At 39.8% G+C, this 20,218-nt stretch overlaps 1 protein-coding gene across 8 annotated transcripts in view; it reads left to right on the top strand.

Moving 5' to 3' along the window:
* Window positions 1–20,218, top strand: part of LOC106611581 (teneurin-3) — a 228,084-nt gene that overhangs the window by 38,370 nt on the left and 169,496 nt on the right. For all 8 annotated transcript variants that reach the window (XM_014211945.2, XM_014211947.2, XM_014211944.2 and 5 more), the window contains exons 2-3: window positions 2,613–2,972; window positions 10,746–11,021. In XM_014211945.2, the coding sequence (XP_014067420.2) occupies window positions 2,717–2,972; window positions 10,746–11,021 (532 nt within the window). In that variant the 5' untranslated portion in view covers window positions 2,613–2,716. The remainder of the gene's footprint in view (window positions 1–2,612; window positions 2,973–10,745; window positions 11,022–20,218) is intronic.

Genomic DNA, 20,218 nt, shown 5'->3' with positions numbered 1-20,218 from the left:
AACATCATTCTTCTCCTCAACTGCTAATACATTTACCAATGCTTTTTTTATCCTATACTAATGATCCTGTTCTGTGTCATCACCGTTGATTTGCTGAACATTTTCAATGACATGTCAGGCTAGTTTATACTCTGTGGCACCAGTTAAAACCAAGAATAAACTGTCTGCCAGTATCACCTTGTTAAATGAACACACTTGTGCCTTAAAGTGTACTCAGAAAGGCTTAACGTAAATGGAAATGCAAACTTCAAGTATTCTATGAAGGATATGATGAGAAATGATCTGTTAACAGTTTTTGTGATTCTGTATAGAATAATCTACTGTCTACTGCTTCCCTTTACTCATTTGAGAAAATATCCTTTGAGTCCCTCCTTGATGCTGTAGCTCACATGAAGACCTCCTGTTTCCTCCTAGACATGACCCCTACTGGACTACTAAAAAAGGTTATGCCTACTGTCGGCCCCAACATTCTGTCTATTGTAAATAGTTCCCTGACTTCTGTCTCCGTTCCAACCTATTTTAAAACTGCTCTGGTTCAACATCTTAAAAAGCCCAATCTCGACCCTCCTCACATAATTTTTTATCCAATATTGTAGAAAAAGTTGTTTTCACACAATCGGTGGCTTATTTGCATATGAATAACTTATCTGAAAATTCCAGTCAGGCTTCCACTCACTTCACAGCAGAGAAACTTATTTTTTGAAGGTCAGTATTGACCTTCTGTTGGCTGTCTATCTATGTGGCAGACGTTTCTCAGTGAGCATTGGTGGTTTAGTATCGTCCCCAGACCCTATTCACTATGGTGTCCCTCAGGTGTAAAATTCTGGGCCCCATCCTGTTTTCGCTGTACATGCTTCCCCTTGGTGACATCATCTGCAATCATAGCATTCAGCTTCACTGCTATGCGGATGACACGTTTTATTTACCAGTCAGACCCAGTGACCAAGCTAGCATACAGTAGCTACCCTTCACAAGTGTCTTCCTGACATCAAACATCTGACAATTTACTCCAGCTCAGTGATAAGAAATCAGAGGTTTTATTTGGCCCCCTCCTAGATAGAACCCAGATTGTAAATAACCTTGGTCATTTGTCCATCAATGTAAAGCCTACGGCCAGAAACGTTGGTGTCTTCTTTGACCCTGACCTAAACCTTGAGCTGCATGTAAAGAAGATTGTTCAATCCTGTTTTTATTATCTACGAAGTATAGCTAAATTCAAGTCTTTTTATCTCAGTCACTGATCTGGAGAATGTTATACATGCTTTTATTTCCTCACCCCTAGATTGCTGTAAGTCATTGTATACATGTCTCAGTCAGAAATCACTTCACAGTCTACAGTTCAAAATGCTGCAGCACAACTTTTAACAGGCACCAGAAAATCTAACCATATCAAACCCCATTTTAGCTTCTCTACACTGGCTACCAGTCACTTTTTTAGAATACATTATAAAATTGTATTAATCATGTTTCAGGCTTGGTTCAGCCACATCCTGTATCTCTGATCTGTAATCCCCCTACGAACCAGGATGCAGCCTGAGATCCTCTGGCAAGGCACTGTTGACCATTACAAAGTCTAGGTTGAAAACTAAACGAAACCGGGCATTTGCCATTAGGGCCACTAGACGTTGGAATGGTCTGCCAGAGGAGATCAGGCTTGCAGATTTTTAAATCCCATCTGAAGACACACTTTTATAAAGATGCTTTTAATGTATGATTTCAATGTATGATTTTAATTGGCTATATTTTTTTCATTCTCCTTCTTCCTGTCTTTGTTTCTTTTCTTAGTAATTTTATTTTATTATATTATTTTATAATACATTTTAAGCAATTTGTTACTTATATTGAAAGTGCTATACAAATGTTGTTGTTGTTATTGTTATTATTATTATTATTATTATATTCATGACCCTTGGATCCATCCTCTACCTCTAGTGCTTCTGGAAGTATCCCAGGAAAGGATCTCCAGGTAGTCTTCCATATCTTAACATGCACAAGGTGTCATTAAAATATTTTGATGATTGATGTAAAGCAAAGTTTCAGTTTATCAGTTTCAGTAGAGGAAAGGTAGGGGTGTCTGATACACCTGTCTTCGGGCTTCCAGCTGAGCCAAAACAGAAATGAAAGTGTGGTATTTCGGGATGAGTGGAAAAGGTTGGTATTAAACACTTGAGCAGCACACCAGGGATTCTCACCACTCACTCTCCCCTTGGGGTTTTTGCGGATTCGTTTTATTCTTTCTTCCCACGTCTGTCCCCATTTTACCGAAATCCTCAGCAGTGAAAATCCACCCTTTGCACGTTCTACACTTAACGGTAGCAGCTAATCAAAGTGTCTAAATTAACGTCTACCTCAGATATATATATATATATATATATATATATCACACACACACAACCAAGTTGTGTCCAAAAGAATAAAAGAAAGTGTGAGAGTGAATGAGTGAGAGGAGAACTGTTTTATTGAGGGGAGTTCATCCATGGAATGGCTTACGGGTGGGGTTTGAGAGGTGGTGGTGGTGGTGCTGTGGTGGGTGTGAGTGTGGGCTTTTGAAGATTAAGTGGGCGGATTAGTGTTATCTGAGCTTCTCATCTCCCCCCTCTCTGTTTGTCCAGGTCGACAGAAATACAGAGGGAGAGACTTACCAACAGCGTAAAGCGGAATATCCCAAAGCGATCTGCTCAGGAGAGAACGGGGGAGGACACAGTATGCAGGCAGCATGGAACAGGTGAAGGAGCAGCGGCCCTTCTGCTCGCTCTCCAAGAGCCAGAGAGACCACGAAAGGGAGCGGGATCTGGAACGGCGTTACACCGCATCATCGACAGACAGAGAAGGGGCCTGCCGGGTGCCTACACAGAAGTCCTACAGCTCTAGCGAGACGCTGCAGGCCTACGACCATGACCCCGCCCGGCTGCTATTCTCAGGCCGAGTCAAGGAGATGGCCTATCAGGAGACCAATGACTACGGCAGGCCAGGTCAGTACAGTCACAGCTCTATTTCAATGATATGAAATCTTTGCAATATGCCCATTATATGCTTAATAATGGCCGTATTGTATGGATATAATTTGTGTTGATGAGATTTGATTCAGATTTCATATGTGTATTTTTTAAACATAATTAACTTGGGAACACATGGAGTTTGGTAAAAAAAAAAATATATATTAAAATATAAATTCATTGTCTACAGTTTAGCTCATTGACATAGAAAAGATGTTTGATACTGTATTAGTAAGTCTGATGTTTTGTCTTAGGTAAGGTATCCCGTGGGTTTCTTTAAACTGGTGGTGGTCTTTATCTTCTTGTATGATCAATTTACCAGCATTCATAGCTTGTCACTTGAGGTTTTTATTAATCCATGATGAAAAGTAGAGCTCTTTTCGATCTGTGCTTGAACTATGTACACATCCAAACCAAATTATCACACTCCACACTCCACATACCAATGATAATTACCCATTAAACTGCTGAGCAAATAACCCAGCTTTTTAATTGGTTGTTGGCAATTGGCAGGAAATTTTCATAATAAGAATAAAGTGTTATAGCCGATTCTTGATGATCTATGAACAGATCATAATTAATGGCATATTTATCATAGATTCCTGCTAATTGGCGCCAGCTGGAAATTAATAGCATTCTAATTAGGCTGTGGGACGAATGTTAGTTTTCCCTTTATTTCTAGATCAAATTAGGACTTTTAGTGAAAAGGTAATGAGCGATTGGAATTATTATCACCTCAATGATTATTCAGTTGGAGAACGATGGCAAAATTAGTACTTTGTGTTTGAACATGTACTTGTTCAAATGTAAATCACAACTCCAAATACTGAATGATTCAGTTTAATTAGAAATGATTATGTGAAATGTTTTGCATTTCAAAGTATTTATCTGTTTAGAAAAAAGTTAATTCACAACTTGGACCTTAATAAAAACCTAAAACTATACTTATTATTTTACTTATTATCCTATGAAGTTTGAAACATTACATAGAATATTGTCAATGTATCTTATTGCGCTGTTGCAGTTTTTGCCTTACAATGTTCTTTGTCAATTTCACATGTTTTTACCGGAATAACCGGTAAACTAAATGTAAATGCAAGAAATTGATTTTTGTAAATTATTTTATTAATTGTTATTGTACTTATATTAGTCTTACTACTTGCATTGTCTGCAATGGTATTTTTTTATTCATATGGGTAAAATACATGTGTGTAGTCTTATGTAGCATGAATTTACATTTTCAAACGTTCAGCTAGAAGAATAAAAAATACAAATATTAATGGAAAACTTTGACTGTATATTTTCCCCAAAATACATTTTAGAAAATAATTACAGTGAACAATAATTTATATTACTTGGTATAATTGAATTTTGTCCACACATTTAGAAATGTTACTTTGGTAGATTTTTTTCTGTTTACTTCAGACCACATTTTGTATTTACTCAATCCAGCATTGACAGTGTAAATTTCCATGCATCTGTTTTTCGCTTTTTGTTTCTATATTAAATCCTCACTTTAAATTCAGATTTACAAACGATTAAGAAGACACAGAGCCGTGAATCTGTTACAATTTACGATTTAGGTAGTTGGATACAATGAGTGGGATTATCTTTTCCTTGAGTAGTCTAGAGGAATGTTGTTTTCAGACGGTTTGTTTTAGGTTCAAGTGTAAGGTCAGTCCCGATAATCCCCAAAGCAACAAAAGTCCTATTTATTTCTATCTTAAAGTGGAACTGACAGCATTTTAGCAACCTGAACTCTTATTAAAGTCTGTTTATATACACCCCCAGGAAGAACATAACACCTTTTTAAATGTTTTCTGACAAGTGAGCAATTACATATTATCATTTTCACATTTTCATAAATTCTTAAGTCAATCAAATGTATTTATAAAACCCTTTTTACATCAGCCGATGTCACAAAGTGCTATACAGAAACCCAGCCTAAAACCCCAAACATCAAGCAATGCAGATGTAGAAGCACGGTGGCTAGGAAAAACTCCCTAGAAAGGCTGTAACCTAGGAAGAAACCTAGAGAAGAACCAGGCTCTGAGGGGTGGCCGGTCCTCTTCTGGATGTGCCGGGTGGAGATTATAACAGTACATGGCTAAGATGTTCAAACGTTCATAGATGACCAACAGGGTCAAATAATAATAATCAGTGGTTGTAGAGGGTGAAACAGGTCAACATCTCAGGAGTAAATGTCAGTTGGCATTTCATAGCCGATCATTCAGAGTTAGAGACAGCAGGTGCTGTAGAGAGAGAGAGAGAGAGAGAGAGAAGAAAACAGCAGGTCCGGGACAAGGTAGCACGTCCAGTGAACAGGTCAGGGTTCCATAGCCGCAGGCAGAACAGATGAAACTGGAGCAGCAGCACAACCAGGTGGACTGGGGACAGCAAGGTGTCATCAGGCCAGGTAGTCCTGAGGCATGGTCCTAGGGCTCTGGTCCTTGGAGAGAAGAGAAAGAGAGAGAGAATTAGAGGGAGCCTACTTAAATTCACACAGGACACCGGATAAGACAGGAGAAATACTCCAGCCTGACCCTAGCCCACATAAGCTATTGCAGCATAATTATTTCTGGGAATTACATATACTAAGGCATTTGTGAAAATTCTATAGCAATATAGAGTGGAAAAGCGGCAGTGCGTTTGGACAATTAATAGACATCTCTTGTCCAAGACCGGAGTCTACGCAGTGTCACATTGGTGTAAAGGATCAGGAGACAGGCGCAGGAATGCGTAATAGGGGTTTTTATGGACCCAAATTACAGCGTGCCATGAAAGGCACGGGGACGAAGACCAAACAAACACGTATACAAAACACAGGGTTGAAACCCAAACAAAAGAGCGAGGAGTACATCGAATAAATACACGGGGCGCACAATGATACCACACGGGACGAAACCCGGAATCATCTGCACAATACAAGTGGCACGAAAGCCAAAACAACACAGCTCAGGTACTCACACGACCAACAGACATTGTAACAATAATCGACAGGACAATGGTGAACAAAGGGCACACTTATACAATTACTAATCAAGGAAATGGGGACCAGGTATGCGTAATGACACATTTCCGGAGGTATCCGTGACACGCAGACCGGTGCGTCATAGCCAATCGGAGCTACAGTAGGCCTTTTCGCAAAACAAGGCATTTGCCACTCAGGTCTGCCATCATTCACTTTGAACTGGACTGTGTGTTTACAGGTAGCTGCAACAGCACGACTTTAGATCATTAGAACGCATTCGCCAAAGCCACAGAATTCACCTTAATGGATTCTTGCAAATATATAAATACCACGGGAGTCCTCTTACATTTGGGAACTTTACAGTCCTATTGATCAAACAACCATGAAAAGGTAGGCTCTCTCTCCCTCAGTTATGCACATCAACAACAACAAGATCAACGACTAATGCTAGCCAAAACAAGATGAGCTAAAATCTAACGAAGGAACATTTAGATGAACTCTCAAACTTTTTCAGCTCGTCAAAATTGCACTAATAAACAATGGGGCATTGAAGCTTACTTGTCCTTCTGAAGCTTGCCTGCCAGTAAATTAATTATTGTCCCAACCAAACACCCAAGCTAACTGGCTAAAGTTCCTCTGTCCAGTGTCTGTGTTCTTTTGCCCATTTTAATATTTTATTTTCATTGGGCAGTCTGAGATATGGCTTTTTCTTTGCAACTCTGCCTAGAAGACCAGGATCCCAGAGTCGCCTCTTCACTGTTGACGTTGAGACGGGTGTTTTGCGGGTACTATTTAATGAAGCTGCCAGTTGAGGACTTGTGAGGCGTCTGTTTCTCAAACTAGACACTCTAATGTACTTGTCCTCTATTCTGGTTAGATACAGTTTGCGCTATTCTGTGAAGGGAGTATTACACAGCGTTGTACGAGATCTTCAGTTTCTTGCCAATTTCTCGCATGGGATAGACTTAATTTCTCAGAACAAGAATAGACTGACTAGTTTCAGAAGAAAGGTCTTTGTGTATGGCCATTTTGAGCCTGTAATTGAACCCACAAATGCTGATGCTCCAGATTCTCAACTACAGTGTCTTGCAAAAGTATTCATCCCCCTTGGTGTTTTTTCTATTTTGTTGCATTACAACCTGTAATATAAATAGATTTTTATTTGGATTTCATGTAATGGACATACACAAAATAGTCAAAATTTGTGAAGTGAAATGAAAAAAATAACTTGTTTCAAAGAATGTAAAAAAATGTAAAACAGAAAAGTGGTGCATGCATATATATTAACCCCCTTTGCTATGAAGCCCCTAAATAAGATCTGGTGCAACCACTTACCTTCAGAAGTCAAATAATTAGTTAAATAAAGTCCACCTGTGTGCAATCTAAGTGTCACATGATCTGTCACATGATCTCAGTATATATACACCTCTTCTGAAAGGCCCCAGTGTCTGCAACACCACTAAGCAAGGGGCACCACCAAGCAAGAGGCAATATGAGACCAAGGAGCTCTCCAAACAGGTCAGGGACAATGTTGTTGAGAAGTACAGATCAGGGTTGGTTTATAAAAAAAGATCAGAAACTTTGAACATCCCACGGAGCACCATTAAATACATTATTAAAAAATGGAAAGAATATGGCACCACAACAAACCTGCCAAGAGAGGGCCGCCCACCAAAACTCACGGACCAGGCAAAGAGGGCATTCATCAGAGAGGCAACAAAGAGACCAAAGATAACCCTGAAGGAGCTGCAAAGTTCCACAGTGGAGATTGGAGAATCTGTCCATCGGACCACTTTAAACCGTACACTCCACAGAGCTGGGCTTTATGGAAGACTGGCCAGAAAAGCAGTAAGCAAACATGTTTGGTGTTCGCCAGAAGGCATATGGGAGACTCTCCAAACATATGGAAGAAGGTACTCTGGTCAGATGAGACTAAAATTGAACTTTTTGGCCATCAAGGAAAACGCTATGTCTGGCGCAAACCCAACACCTCTCATCACCCGGAGATCACCACCCCATCAGTGAAGCATGTTGATGGCAGCATCATACTGTGGGGATGTTTTTCATTGGCAGGGACTGGGAAACTGGTGAGAATTTAAGGAATGATGGATGGCGCTAAATACAGAGAAATTCTTGAGGGAAACTTGTTTCATTCTTCAAGAGATTTGAGACTAAGATGGAGGTTCACCTTCCAGCAGAACAATGACCCTAAGCATACTGCTAAACCAACACTCAAGTGGTTTAAAGGCAAACATTTACATGTCTTGGAATGGCCTAGTCAAAGCCCAGGCCTCAATCCAATTGAGAATCTGTGGTATGACTTAAAGATTGTTGTACACCAGCGGAACCCATCCAACTTGAAGGAGCTGGAGCAGTTTTGACTTGAAGAATGGGCAAAAATCCCAGTGGCTAGATGTACCAAGCTTATAGAGACATACCCCAAGAGACTTGCGGCTGTAATTGCTGCAAAAGGTAACTCTGCAAAGTATTGACTTTGAAGGGGTGAATAGTTATGCACGCTCAAGAGTTTCAGTTTTTTTGTCTGATTTCTTGTTTGTTTCACAATAAAAACTATTTTGCATCTTTAAAGTGGTAGGCATGTTGTGCAAATAAAATGATACAACCCCCCCCAAAAAATCAATTTTAATTCCAGGTTGTAAGGCAACAAAATATGAAAAATGCCAAGGGGGTGAATACTTTCGCAAGCCGCTGTAGTCTAAAGAAGGCCAGTTTTATTGCTTCTTTAAATTTGGACAACAGTTTTCAGCTATGCTAACATAATTGCAAAATGGTTTTTCTAAAGATCAATTAGCCTTTTAAAATGATGAACTTGGATTAGCTAACACAACATGCCATTGGAGCACAGGAGTGATGGTTGCTGATAATTGGCCTCTGCACGCCTATGTAGATATTCCATTAGAAATCAACCGTTTCCAGCTACAATAGTCATTTACAACATTAACAGTGTCTACACTGTATTTCTGATCAATATGATGTTATTTTTATGGACAAAAAACTTGCTTTTCTTTCAAAAACAAGGACATTTCTAAGTGACCCGAAACTTTTGAACGGTAGTGTACATAGCGCATTGATGTGAATCACACTGATTCTCTCTCATTTAGCTATTTGCTCCTTACAGATTGTGTTTGTTGTGGATGGTTGTTCACAAATCTAAATGTGTATTTGAACCCAATAATGGTTGAATTCAAGAAGTTTAAGTTGCCTATCAATCATTGTTTTTGAAACCAGTGGACAGCAATTGAAATATACGCTCTTGCAACAGCCACATAGTGCAGATCCCAGCCTGTGGAATAAAAGTGAGGCTTTTTTTGCTCAATCTAATTCATGCTGATAAAAAAAAAAAAAATATTGTAAAATAGTAGTTAAGACATAAAAACTATGAAATAACACATATGGAATCATGTAGTAACCAAACAACTGTTAAACAAATCAAAATATATTTTAGTCAAAGGGTGGCTACTTTGAAGTCAAAGGGTGGCTACTTTGAAGAATCTAAAATCTAACATATATATTCATTTGTTTAACACTTATTTTGGTTACTACATGATTCCATATCTGTTATTTCCTATTTTAGATGTCTTCACTATTATTTTAAAATAAAGAAAAACCCTTGAATGAGTAGGTGTGTCCAAACTTTTGACTGGTACTGTATATCCATTGATTCTTGAAGAATATAACTTATAAATGCCTCATGAGCTTAGTTCATCTGTCACACTGAATGAGAACCCAAAATAAGCTTGTTTTTTCCCCGATGTTTGTAAACATTGCAAATGTAAACAAATACTGTATAGCCTCATAACATGGTTAAAACAATAATTTTGATATCATAGATGGTCAGTCCTTGCATCCATAGCTCTGTTAATTAATCTGAGAGTGGTTACATTTCTCCAGGCCTATCCCTCAGCTTTTAACAAAAACAGAGGCGGGGCGGCCGTTTTGTTATTATTTTATCTGTGTATTTGCCCTTTAAACAGCTGCATATTATCAAGATATCAGTATTTTCAGTAGTTCTTTAAGCATGCCATTCCATGAGCAGAGCATTCTTTTTTCAACTTGAATCAATGAGCCCAATCGTCCTCCATGACAACAAAATCATAAACAGTAGGGCTGGCTAATTAGTCCTTAGTTTTGGGGATATGCTCAGGTAATACAATTTGGCTAATCTATACTTCCGTATTTCTAAGTCCTATTCTTGAAATCAAGGGGTATAACATTTATTGTAATAACTGGAATTCTGATAGACTTTGGTTTTTAATGTAAAGATATAATTTAATCTTATTATTATTATTATTATTATTATTATTATTATTATATTGCAGTAGAAAGTGATGTGTTAGAAGAAGCCTACATAACCAATCCATAAAGTAGAATGTAACATCAATATATGGCCAGCTATGTAAACTTTAACATTGATTTATCCTGCAATAGATGTTGTTCAATTGGAAATATACATGTTTGTCTTCTTCTAATGCCTTTTAAGGGGAATGTAATCTAAAAGTAACTGAATGTAATCAGAATATGTTACTGAGCTAAGGTAATCCAAAAGTTACGTTACTGATTACAATTTTGGACAGGTAATTGGTAATGGATTACATTTAGAAGTAACGTACCCAACCCTGCCTACTGCCCTTCTAAGAACAGTCACACAATTTGAAAGCTATCCACCGTGGCAGATATTCTGGGTTTAGGATTGGGGTTTGATAACATTCTTAAATTATCAGGCTGCTATTAAAGCGCATTTGTTTTTGATTTTACAGGACAGGGCTTCTCGCTGAGGCAACTTGGGATATGTGAGCCCTCCACACGCAGAGGCCTGGCCCTCTGCCCTGAAACGGGCCTCTCACACCCCCTTGGTCGCTACTCCAGAAGAACGGTCCCCACAGAAAATCATGAGCCCACATCCCCGGAACGTACCATGGCTCTCTGGGGCAGGGGTGCCAAGTCAGGCCAAAGCTCATGCCTGTCTAGTCGCTCCAACTCAGCCCTTACCATCACAGACACGGAAATTGACAATAAGTCGGACAACGAAATCGGTAAGTCTGCCAAACCTTTATTTGTTAAATGTGAGCCCCCTAACTCCTGTTTTGTGGAGGTATTGTTTAAGTACGAAGTAAAAAAAAAAGAATCACAACAAATGTTCATCCTAGTCAGCAGTGTGTTATAAACTTTCATTGGTGCTCAGGAAAACATTCATTTGTGGAAGCGATGAATGGTGGGTTCTGATTGGTGCAAGTGGTATTTGGACGGGCAAGAACAGGCATGTGCAGCTTCTGTTTGGGGATGAAAGCTATGCTTCATGGCCTTTTGTGGATAAGAATTTGGTCTACCAATTGAGTGGTTGGTAGTCACCTGGCCCTCTCCACAGGGAAGTAGGGGAGTTTTGTAAAGTTTCCCTATGGGCTAGCGTGTATTCAAAGATAGCTTTGTAAAGAGTCGGTCAGAGGTTTCGTTTAGAAATTCCACAGTGGTTGAACGAGAACACACAATAGCTGATTAAGTAGGTTCAATGGTTTGAAGTGCAATGATCTTGCTCGAAACCTGAAACTTGAGACTGTGGTATTCTTTTGAAGAGAGATCTTCTGTGCATCCAAGTATATTGCTTTAAAGGTGGAACTGACTACTTTGCAGATATGAAACAAACAGACAGTAATATCAGTCAACAATATCAAATTCCCAGTTTTTGCTACAAACCAACTTTGTAAGAGGTTTTAAAAATAGATTATGTTTGACTCAAAATTCCATGACTTAGAGCAAGGCGTTGTTAGCAGAATAGATGGATGGAGCTCAATGCATGATTAATATAATTCACCAATACATTTCATGGTTGTCCAAAAAATATTGCTATCAGGTTGTAAATCACACCTGGCCTGGTACATTTTTTGCTGCCTCCACCCATTCGGGATGCACTGTTTCAGTTTCATTGACTCAATATCAAGTCATTGAAATTGATATACAAGCAGTTAGGAAAGCTAAAGCTAGCTTTTTCAAACAGAAATTTGCATCCTGTAGCACAAACTCAAAAAAGTTATGGGACACTGTAGTCCATGGAGAATAAGAGCACCTCCTTCCAGCTGCCCACTGCACTGAGGCTAGGAAACACTGTCACAACCGATAAATCCACGATAATTGAGAATTTCAATAAGCATTTTTCTATGGCTGGCTATGCTTTCCACCTGGCTACCCCTACCCCGGTCAACTGCTCTGGACCCCCCACAGCAACTCACCCAGCCTCCCCCATTTCTCCTTCTCCCAAATCCAGATAGCTGGTGTTCTGAAATAGCTACAAAATCTGGATCCCTACAAATCAGCCGGGCTAGACAATCTGGACCATCTCTTTCTAAAATGATCTGCCGAAATTGTTGCAACCCCTATTACTAGCCTGTTCAACCTCTCTTTTGCATCGTCTGAGATCCCCAAAGATTGGAAAGCTGCTGCAGTCATCCCCCTCTTCGAAGGGGGAGACACTCTAGACCCAAACTGCTACAGACCTATATCTATCCTACCCTGCCTTTCTAAGGTCTTCGAAAGCCAAGATAACAAACAGATCACCGACCATTTCGAATCCCACTGTACCTTCTCCGCTATGCAATCTGGCTTTTGAGCTGGTCATGGGTGCACCTCAGCCACGCTCAAGATCCTAAACAATATCATAACTGCCATCAATAAGAGACAATACTGTGCAGCCGTATTCATCGACCTGGCCAAGGCTTTCGACTCTGTCAATCACCACATTCTTATCGGCAGACTCAACAGCCTTGGTTTCTCAAATGACTGCCTCGCCTGGTTCACCAGCTACTTCTCTGATAGAGTTCAGCGTGTCAAATCGGAGGGCCTGTTGTCCGGACCTCTGGCAGTCTCTATGGGGGTGCCACAGGGTTCAATTCTCGGGCTGACTCTTTTCTCTGTATACATCAATGATGTCACTCTTGCTGCTGGTGATTCTCTGATCCACCTCTACGCAGACGACACCATTCTGTATACTTCTGGCCCTTTTTTGGACACTGTGCTAACTAACCTCCAGACGAGCTTCAATGACATACAACTCTCCTTCTGTGGCCTCCAACTGCTCTTAAATGCAAGTAAAACTAAATGCATGCTCTTCAACCGATCGCTGCCCGCACCTGCCCGCCCGTCCAGCATCACTACTCTGGATAGTTCTGACCTAGAATATGTGGACAACTACAAATACCTAGGTGTCTGGTTAGACTGTAAACTCTCCTTCCAGACCCACATTAAGCATCTCCAATCCAAAATTAAATCTAGAATCGGCTTCTTATTTTGCAACAAAGCACCCTTCACTCATGCTGCCAAACATACCCTCGTAAAACTGACTATCCTACCTCGACTTCGGCGATGTCATTTACAAAATAGCCTCCAACACTCTATTCAACAAATTGGATGCAGTCTATCACAGTGCCATACGTTTTGTCACCAAAGCCCCATATACTACCAACCACTGCGACCTGTATGCTTTCGTTGGCTGGCCCTCGCTTCATACTCATCGCCAAACCCACCGGCTCCAGGTCATCTACAAGTCTTTGCTAGGTAAAACCTCGCCTTATCTCAGTTCACTGGTCACCATAGCAGCACCCACCCGCAGCGCTCACTCCAGCAGGTATATTTCATTGGTCACCCCCAAAGCCAATTCCTCCTTTGGCCGCCTTTCCTTACAGTTTTCTGCTGCCAATGACTGGAACGAACTGCAAAAATCGCTGAAGCTGGAGACTTATCTCCCTCACTAACTCCAAGCACCAGTTGTCAGAGCAGCTCACAGATCATTGCACATGCACATAGCCCAACTGTAAATAGCCCATCCAACTACCGCATCCCCATACTATATTTATTCATTTGCACACAATGTATATATACTTATTTTTTTCTCCTGTATTATTGACTGTATGTTTGTTTATTCCATGTGTAATTCTGTGTTGTTGTATGTGTTGAACGGCTTTGCTTTATCTTGGCCAGGTCGCAGTTGTAAATGAGAACTTGTTCTCAACTAGCCTACCTGGTTAAATACAGGTGAAATAAAAATAAAAAAATAAATATGTTGGACAAAAACTGACAAATGTAACAAAAGTTGGGAATGTCAATACAATCAAACTAGCAACGGCAATGATCACAAGTCAGTCATAACATGGCTAATAGATTAGTGTATCAATAATGTAGCAATTTATTTAGCAGGTTAAAAAGACTTGAGCCAAGCAAGCTACCTAGCTGCTGGTAGGATGTTGTCATTGGACAAGTGACCAACTTTTCCCCCTCATATCGTTTTTCGATGGCTACAGCTAGAGATCCCGGTGTCATTTAGTTAGCTAGCAAGAAATATGAATCGCTTTGCTAGCCAACTAACAATGCTGAACTTGAACGACTGTTATCCACAGTTAGCATGTATATCTCTTAGTTGTCAATCACATGTATTTGACATAATCAAAAGGGCATGCAGGGAGTTCCCATTCAGTTGTCTAAGCTTGGTTGGGATAAGCATGCATTGGCAGGCAAGTTGCAGAAGGGCGAGCAGGCTACAATTCCCAATCTATTAACAGTGCAATTTTGACAGCCAACTACAAGCTGAAAAAGTTTGAGAGGGTTTATCTACTCTTGCCCCATTAGATTTTAGCTCATCTCGCTCTGCCTAACATTAGTTGTTGATCTTAGGGAGGGAGAGATAGCATACCTGTTCATGGTTGTTTGATCAATAGGACTGTAAAGTTCCCAAATGTAAGAGGACTTCTGTGGTATTTACATACTTCCAGAAATCCATTCAGGTGTATTTTGTGGCTTTTGGTGAATGCTTTCTAATGTTCTAAAGTCGCGCTGTTGCTACTGCCTGTGAACACACTGTCTAGTTCCTATTTGCATATAGGCCTACCGTAGATCTGATTAGCTATGGCGCACCGGTCTGTGTAGAGTCCTGGACAAGACAAACACCTTTTTATTAGGTTTTATTTGCTGCAGTGTCTATTAATTGTACAAACGCACATGGCCACTTTCCGTCTATATATTGCTATTGAATTTTCCCAAATGCCTAACTCTACGTAATTCCCAAACCTTCTATGAAAGTATGAAAATATCTCAGTGCTCGCTTGTCAGAAAATGTAAAAAAGGCATCATATTCGTCCTGGGGGTGTATATGAACAGATTTGTATGAGTAAAAATCTGTTCAAATACACCCCCAGAAAGAATGACGATTAAAACGCTGGCATTTCCACTTTAAGTGATACATCGCTCTTTTATTTTGATTTAGATAGGGTATTTACTGAATTGAAAAGCACTCTATACAGCTATATAAAAACAGTTACTTTCAGTATGTAATATTTCTTACAGTGAACTGCATTTATTCTGCATTCATCACAGATTTTTATAGAAAGTATAATGTTTTGCCTTCAACTGGTTTAATTTGAAGTTAAGTTATTGTCTAATACTTATTTGTTAATGTCTTTGTGGTATTATATTTTCTGCACATCAGCCATGGTCTCAGGTATATTCTTGGAGCAGTTTTGAAAGCTTAAGTCTTTGCTACTGTTGGTCTAATTTAAGGAGTACTTTTAATCTTTAATGCTCTCAAAAAGAATATAAAATCTGTTTACCATAGTTGCCTGTATTGTCATTGTCATGTACAGTATCACCATACTTTTCAATCATTATTACCAAAGGTACACAAGAAAGAGGCAGATGATAGTGGTTGATTATTAAAGGACTTTCGTCAAATTGCCGGAGCATATAGGAAGTGTACATGGTACAAAGGAAATATTTTGTGTTCAGACTCAATCAATTCATATTTCAGTCATGTTCAAACTCTTGAGACGTGGATCTGAGACGTGGATCTTTCGCCTCTCTTTAGTGCCTCTTGATGAACTCTCCCAGACCCACCCTCTTTGGCTTATATAACATTATCTAAGAAAAGATCATCTCCAACTGTGTACTTTGTGACAACTGCTGATGTAAAAAGGACTTTATAAAGTACATTTGAATTTGATTGATTGATGGAAAAAACATGTGGACGATAAATTGATGCAAGTGTAGTGATCGAAACAATGAATGTTCCCACCAAAGTCCACACCTGCTTGTTCGCACATTTCCTTTCGATTTGTGTTCTCATAAAAAAATGTTAAAGCCCCACATTATTTATGTGATGCCATGTAATGTCTTTCCAAATAACTTATTGACAACTTGTAATGGGAGTAAAACAAGAGATTTGAGGGACCTTACAAGGCACCTAGCAAGGTGCTTTCTTATCACTTTTTCTGTCATCTTTGTTGCATGAAACCCCCCAATCTCTGTGGCTCAGAAAGCACATGGAATTTGCTGATTTCAAAAGGCCCTGCTTTGACTAGAGAGCTCTGAACTGGTCTCCTACCCCCCGCAGCCTCTCTCCTTTGGTATCTCTTTTGGAGATGTCTGGAGGGCTGACGCTGATTGGGTCTTGTTAGTACGACTCCCCACTGTGACTTTTATCTCGCCCACTTTGCCCATATTATTTTAATCATAGGGAAAGTAAACAATACGTGCTACGTCTTGTTCGCAGGTAGCTAAGCTACCACCCTTTAGAAAGATGCAGCAAGATGCCCCAAGTTCTCAAATTGTAATTAATGCGCCAATCAACAACCGCAACATTGATTAGTTATCGTGTTATTCATATATCGTATCCGACGCCTTCTTTAATTTTCTACTGGAGCAAAAAAATAAAAAAAATTATGTCCCACTGCTATAGATCTTGTTCTTTCTCTTTTTGTCATGAAGCATTACACTTTCAACTTTTACTATTTAATGAAGCAGCTAAGAGAAATGACCCATCCAAAAGTTTCCATCAACTGAATAGGCAAATGGAAGCTGTTAGAAAGGGGCGTTCAGATCCACTTATTCATAAATGAACTCAATATTTCATTGTAATTCACACCATTCTGGGCAGTGCGAGACACATACTAGACTACTAGAGACTACTAGAGTCTTGGCAGACTGTCGGTGCATAGCATTTGCAACTGTTAACCCCCTGATCCAAGAGAAAGAAGACTAAGATTAAAGATGGTCTTTGCTGGCCGTGTTTCATCCCAAAAGAATCCAGAGAATTTAGGTCCGGATTGACAGATTTACTTTTTTGTTTTGCGATGTTGGTTTGTTTGTTTTTGTGTTGGCCCTGATGATGGGTAATTGTCTGATTTGCATCTAATTATGGTGAAACAAATGAATTGAGACGATTGTGCCGAAGCATACTCTGTCGACTACAATCCAGTGCCTAATGAACCACTCTTCAAGACATTTTTAACAGCTGTTTCAGTGCACTAATTGCAAAGTAAGTCCAATTTATCCAAACAAGACAGCCACCAAAGATATCTGCCAGTTTTACACACCACTCAATTGAATCACATGAGAAGACCGCACAGCACGCACCAGAGACCTGTTGGGTGTGTGTTTGAAAGCACCTCACATGCCCGTACACACGGGTGCACACACTGGGAGTCTAACAAACGAATGTGACGCAACATCACTCAAAACACCTGCCTCAGATCCGTGTCACATCATTTGACAGTGGAATCCTTCTATTGATCATGGAAGACAAAAATACCCTCACACCACCTACATAATTCAATAAATTGTGAATATACAGAATAATTAAGTTTAGTCAAAGTGTTTGACCATCTGTGATGTGTTTGAAGAAAACTCCTATCTGGATGCAAAACAAGCGTTCACATCTTCCCAGAGAGCTGAGAATGTGTCACTGTGTTTTGAGCCTCAGATCCTCGCGACCTGAGCGCCGGCCACATCAAATTGCAAGCCAGGCAAGGTGTTTCATTTGATGTATCGTCTTTATTTTCTCCTCTTCTGTCCCATTAACTGTTCCCTCTAAGAAGAGTTGACTCTTATCATTTGACGCTGTTTTTTGTCCACATTTTGTTAAGTTACAGCCTTATTCAAAAATTTAATACATTGTTTTTCCCCCCCATCAATCTACGCACAATACCCCATAATGACAAAGACATTTTTCCAAATGTATAAAAAATAAAAAATGAAATATGACATTTACATAAGTATTCAGACCCTTAACGCAGTACTTTGTTGAAGAACCTTTGGCAGCGATTACTGCCTGAGTCTATTTGGGTACAAGCTTGGTGCACCTGTATTTGGGGAGTTCTTCTATTTCTCTCTGCAGATCCTCTCATGATCTGTCAGGTTGGATGGGGAGCTTTGCTGCACAGCTATTTTCAGGTCTCTCCAGAGCTGTTCGATCGGGTTCATGTCCTGGATCTGTTTGGGCCACTCAAGGACATTGAGATTTGTCCCGAAGCCACTCTTGTGTTGTCTTGGCTGTGTGCTTAGGGTTGTTGTCCTGTTGGAAGGTGAACCTTCGCCCCAGTCTGAGGTCCTGAGCACTCATCAAGGATTTCTCTGTACTTTGCTCCATTCATCTTTGCCTGGATCCTGACTAGTCTCCCAGTCCCTACTGCTGAAAAACATCCCCACCGTTCCAGGACCTAAGTAAAAACCATGGCTTGGATAAACACTGTTTTTACAGGTGACCACAGGTTGCTACTTTTTAAAAGGAATGAAAGTGATTGACCCTCAGGTAACTCAGACATTGATCCAAGGCAGAAAACTTGGAGTATCATAGAAAACTATTTCAAATCTTTACTTGGGTATTTTATCGTCAAAGAAACACTACATACTATATTAAACAGAAATGGGAGGAGGAACTTAACATTGAAATAACCGATGAAACGTGGTTGAACATATTTCAGACTCAATTTAGCTCTACCAACTCAATTACTTGGAGAGAATTCTGTTGGAAGAATGTTATACGTTTCTTCATAACACCTAAACTGAAATCAAAACAGACTGACTCCAACACCCTTGTTGGAGAGAATGCGGGCTATCAAGAGCGGATCACATACATATATTTTGGTCCTGTCCTGCAATTGAAACTTACTGGGGAGAAATAAGATCTAACATTGGAAGAATAATGGGGTTTGACATAGAACAAACATTAATTTCTTTGTTATTGGGTGAAATACCTGATAACTTACACAATAGAGAAATAACCATGTGAAGATCCTACTGGGAGCCAGTAAAAAGGCTTTCACTAGGAAATGGCTACAAAAAGACCCTTCCACCGTGACACAATGGATAGACATTGCTAAAGAAATACATTATATGGAGCGTATGACCTTTGCTTTAAGAATTTATGAGGATAGAGGCCAGGAATACTGTGAATAATGGGTATCGTACTTCAAAATGGTCTAATTGAAAGATAATGTTACTGTAACTAATCTTGTGAACGTATGATGTGTGCTGTGCCTGCCAGAACTTATTCATGTTTTATTTAAACAATTTGTGTGTTCTTCAATAAAAACAAAGTAAAAAAACAACAACAAAAACATCCCCACACCCTGATGCTGTTGCCACCACCATGGGGATGGTGCCAGGTTTCCTCCTGACGTGACACTTGGCATTCAGGCCAAAGAGTTCAATCTTGTATCTCATGGTCTGAGAGTCTTTAGGTGACTTTTGACAAACTCCAAGCGGGCTGTCATGTGCCTTTTACTGAGGAGTGGTTTCCGTCTGGCAACTTTACCATAAAGCCCTGATTTGGTGGAGTGCTGCAGAGATGGTTGTCCTTCTGGAAGGTTCTCCCATCTCCACAGAGGAACTCTAGTGCTCTGTCAGAGTGACTATCGGGTTCTTGGTCACCTCCCTAGGAAGAGTCTTGGTGGTTCCAAACTTCTTCCATTTAAGAATGGAGGCCACTGTGTTCTTGGGGACCTTCAATGCTGCAGAAATGTTTTGGTTCCCTTCTCCAGATCTGTGCCTCGACATATTGCTGTCTTGGAGCTCTATGGACAATTCCTTCGACCTCATGGCTTGGTTTTTGCTCTGACATGCACTGTCAACTGTGGGACCTGATATAGACAGGTGTGTGCCTTTCCAAATCATGTCCAATCAATTACATTTACCACAGGTGGACTCCAATCAAGTTGTAGAAACCTCAAGGATGACAAATAAAAACAGGATGCACCTGAGCTCAATTTCAAGGCTCATAGAAAAGGGTCTGAATACTTATGTAAATAAGGTATTTCTGTTTTTAAATTTTTAATACATTTTAATACATCCATTATGGGGTATTTTGTGTAGGTTGTGATGATTTAAAAAAAATCAATTTTAGAATAAGGCTGTAATGTAACAAAATGTGGAAAAAGTCAAGGGGTCTGAATACTTTCTGAAGGCACTGTATATG

The sequence above is a fragment of the Salmo salar genome, chromosome ssa09 (assembly GCF_905237065.1).
Source record: "Salmo salar chromosome ssa09, Ssal_v3.1, whole genome shotgun sequence".
Taxonomy (NCBI): domain Eukaryota; kingdom Metazoa; phylum Chordata; class Actinopteri; order Salmoniformes; family Salmonidae; genus Salmo; species Salmo salar.
Note: the sequence above shows the minus strand (reverse complement) of the source record. Positions and strands in the feature narration are given on the sequence as shown.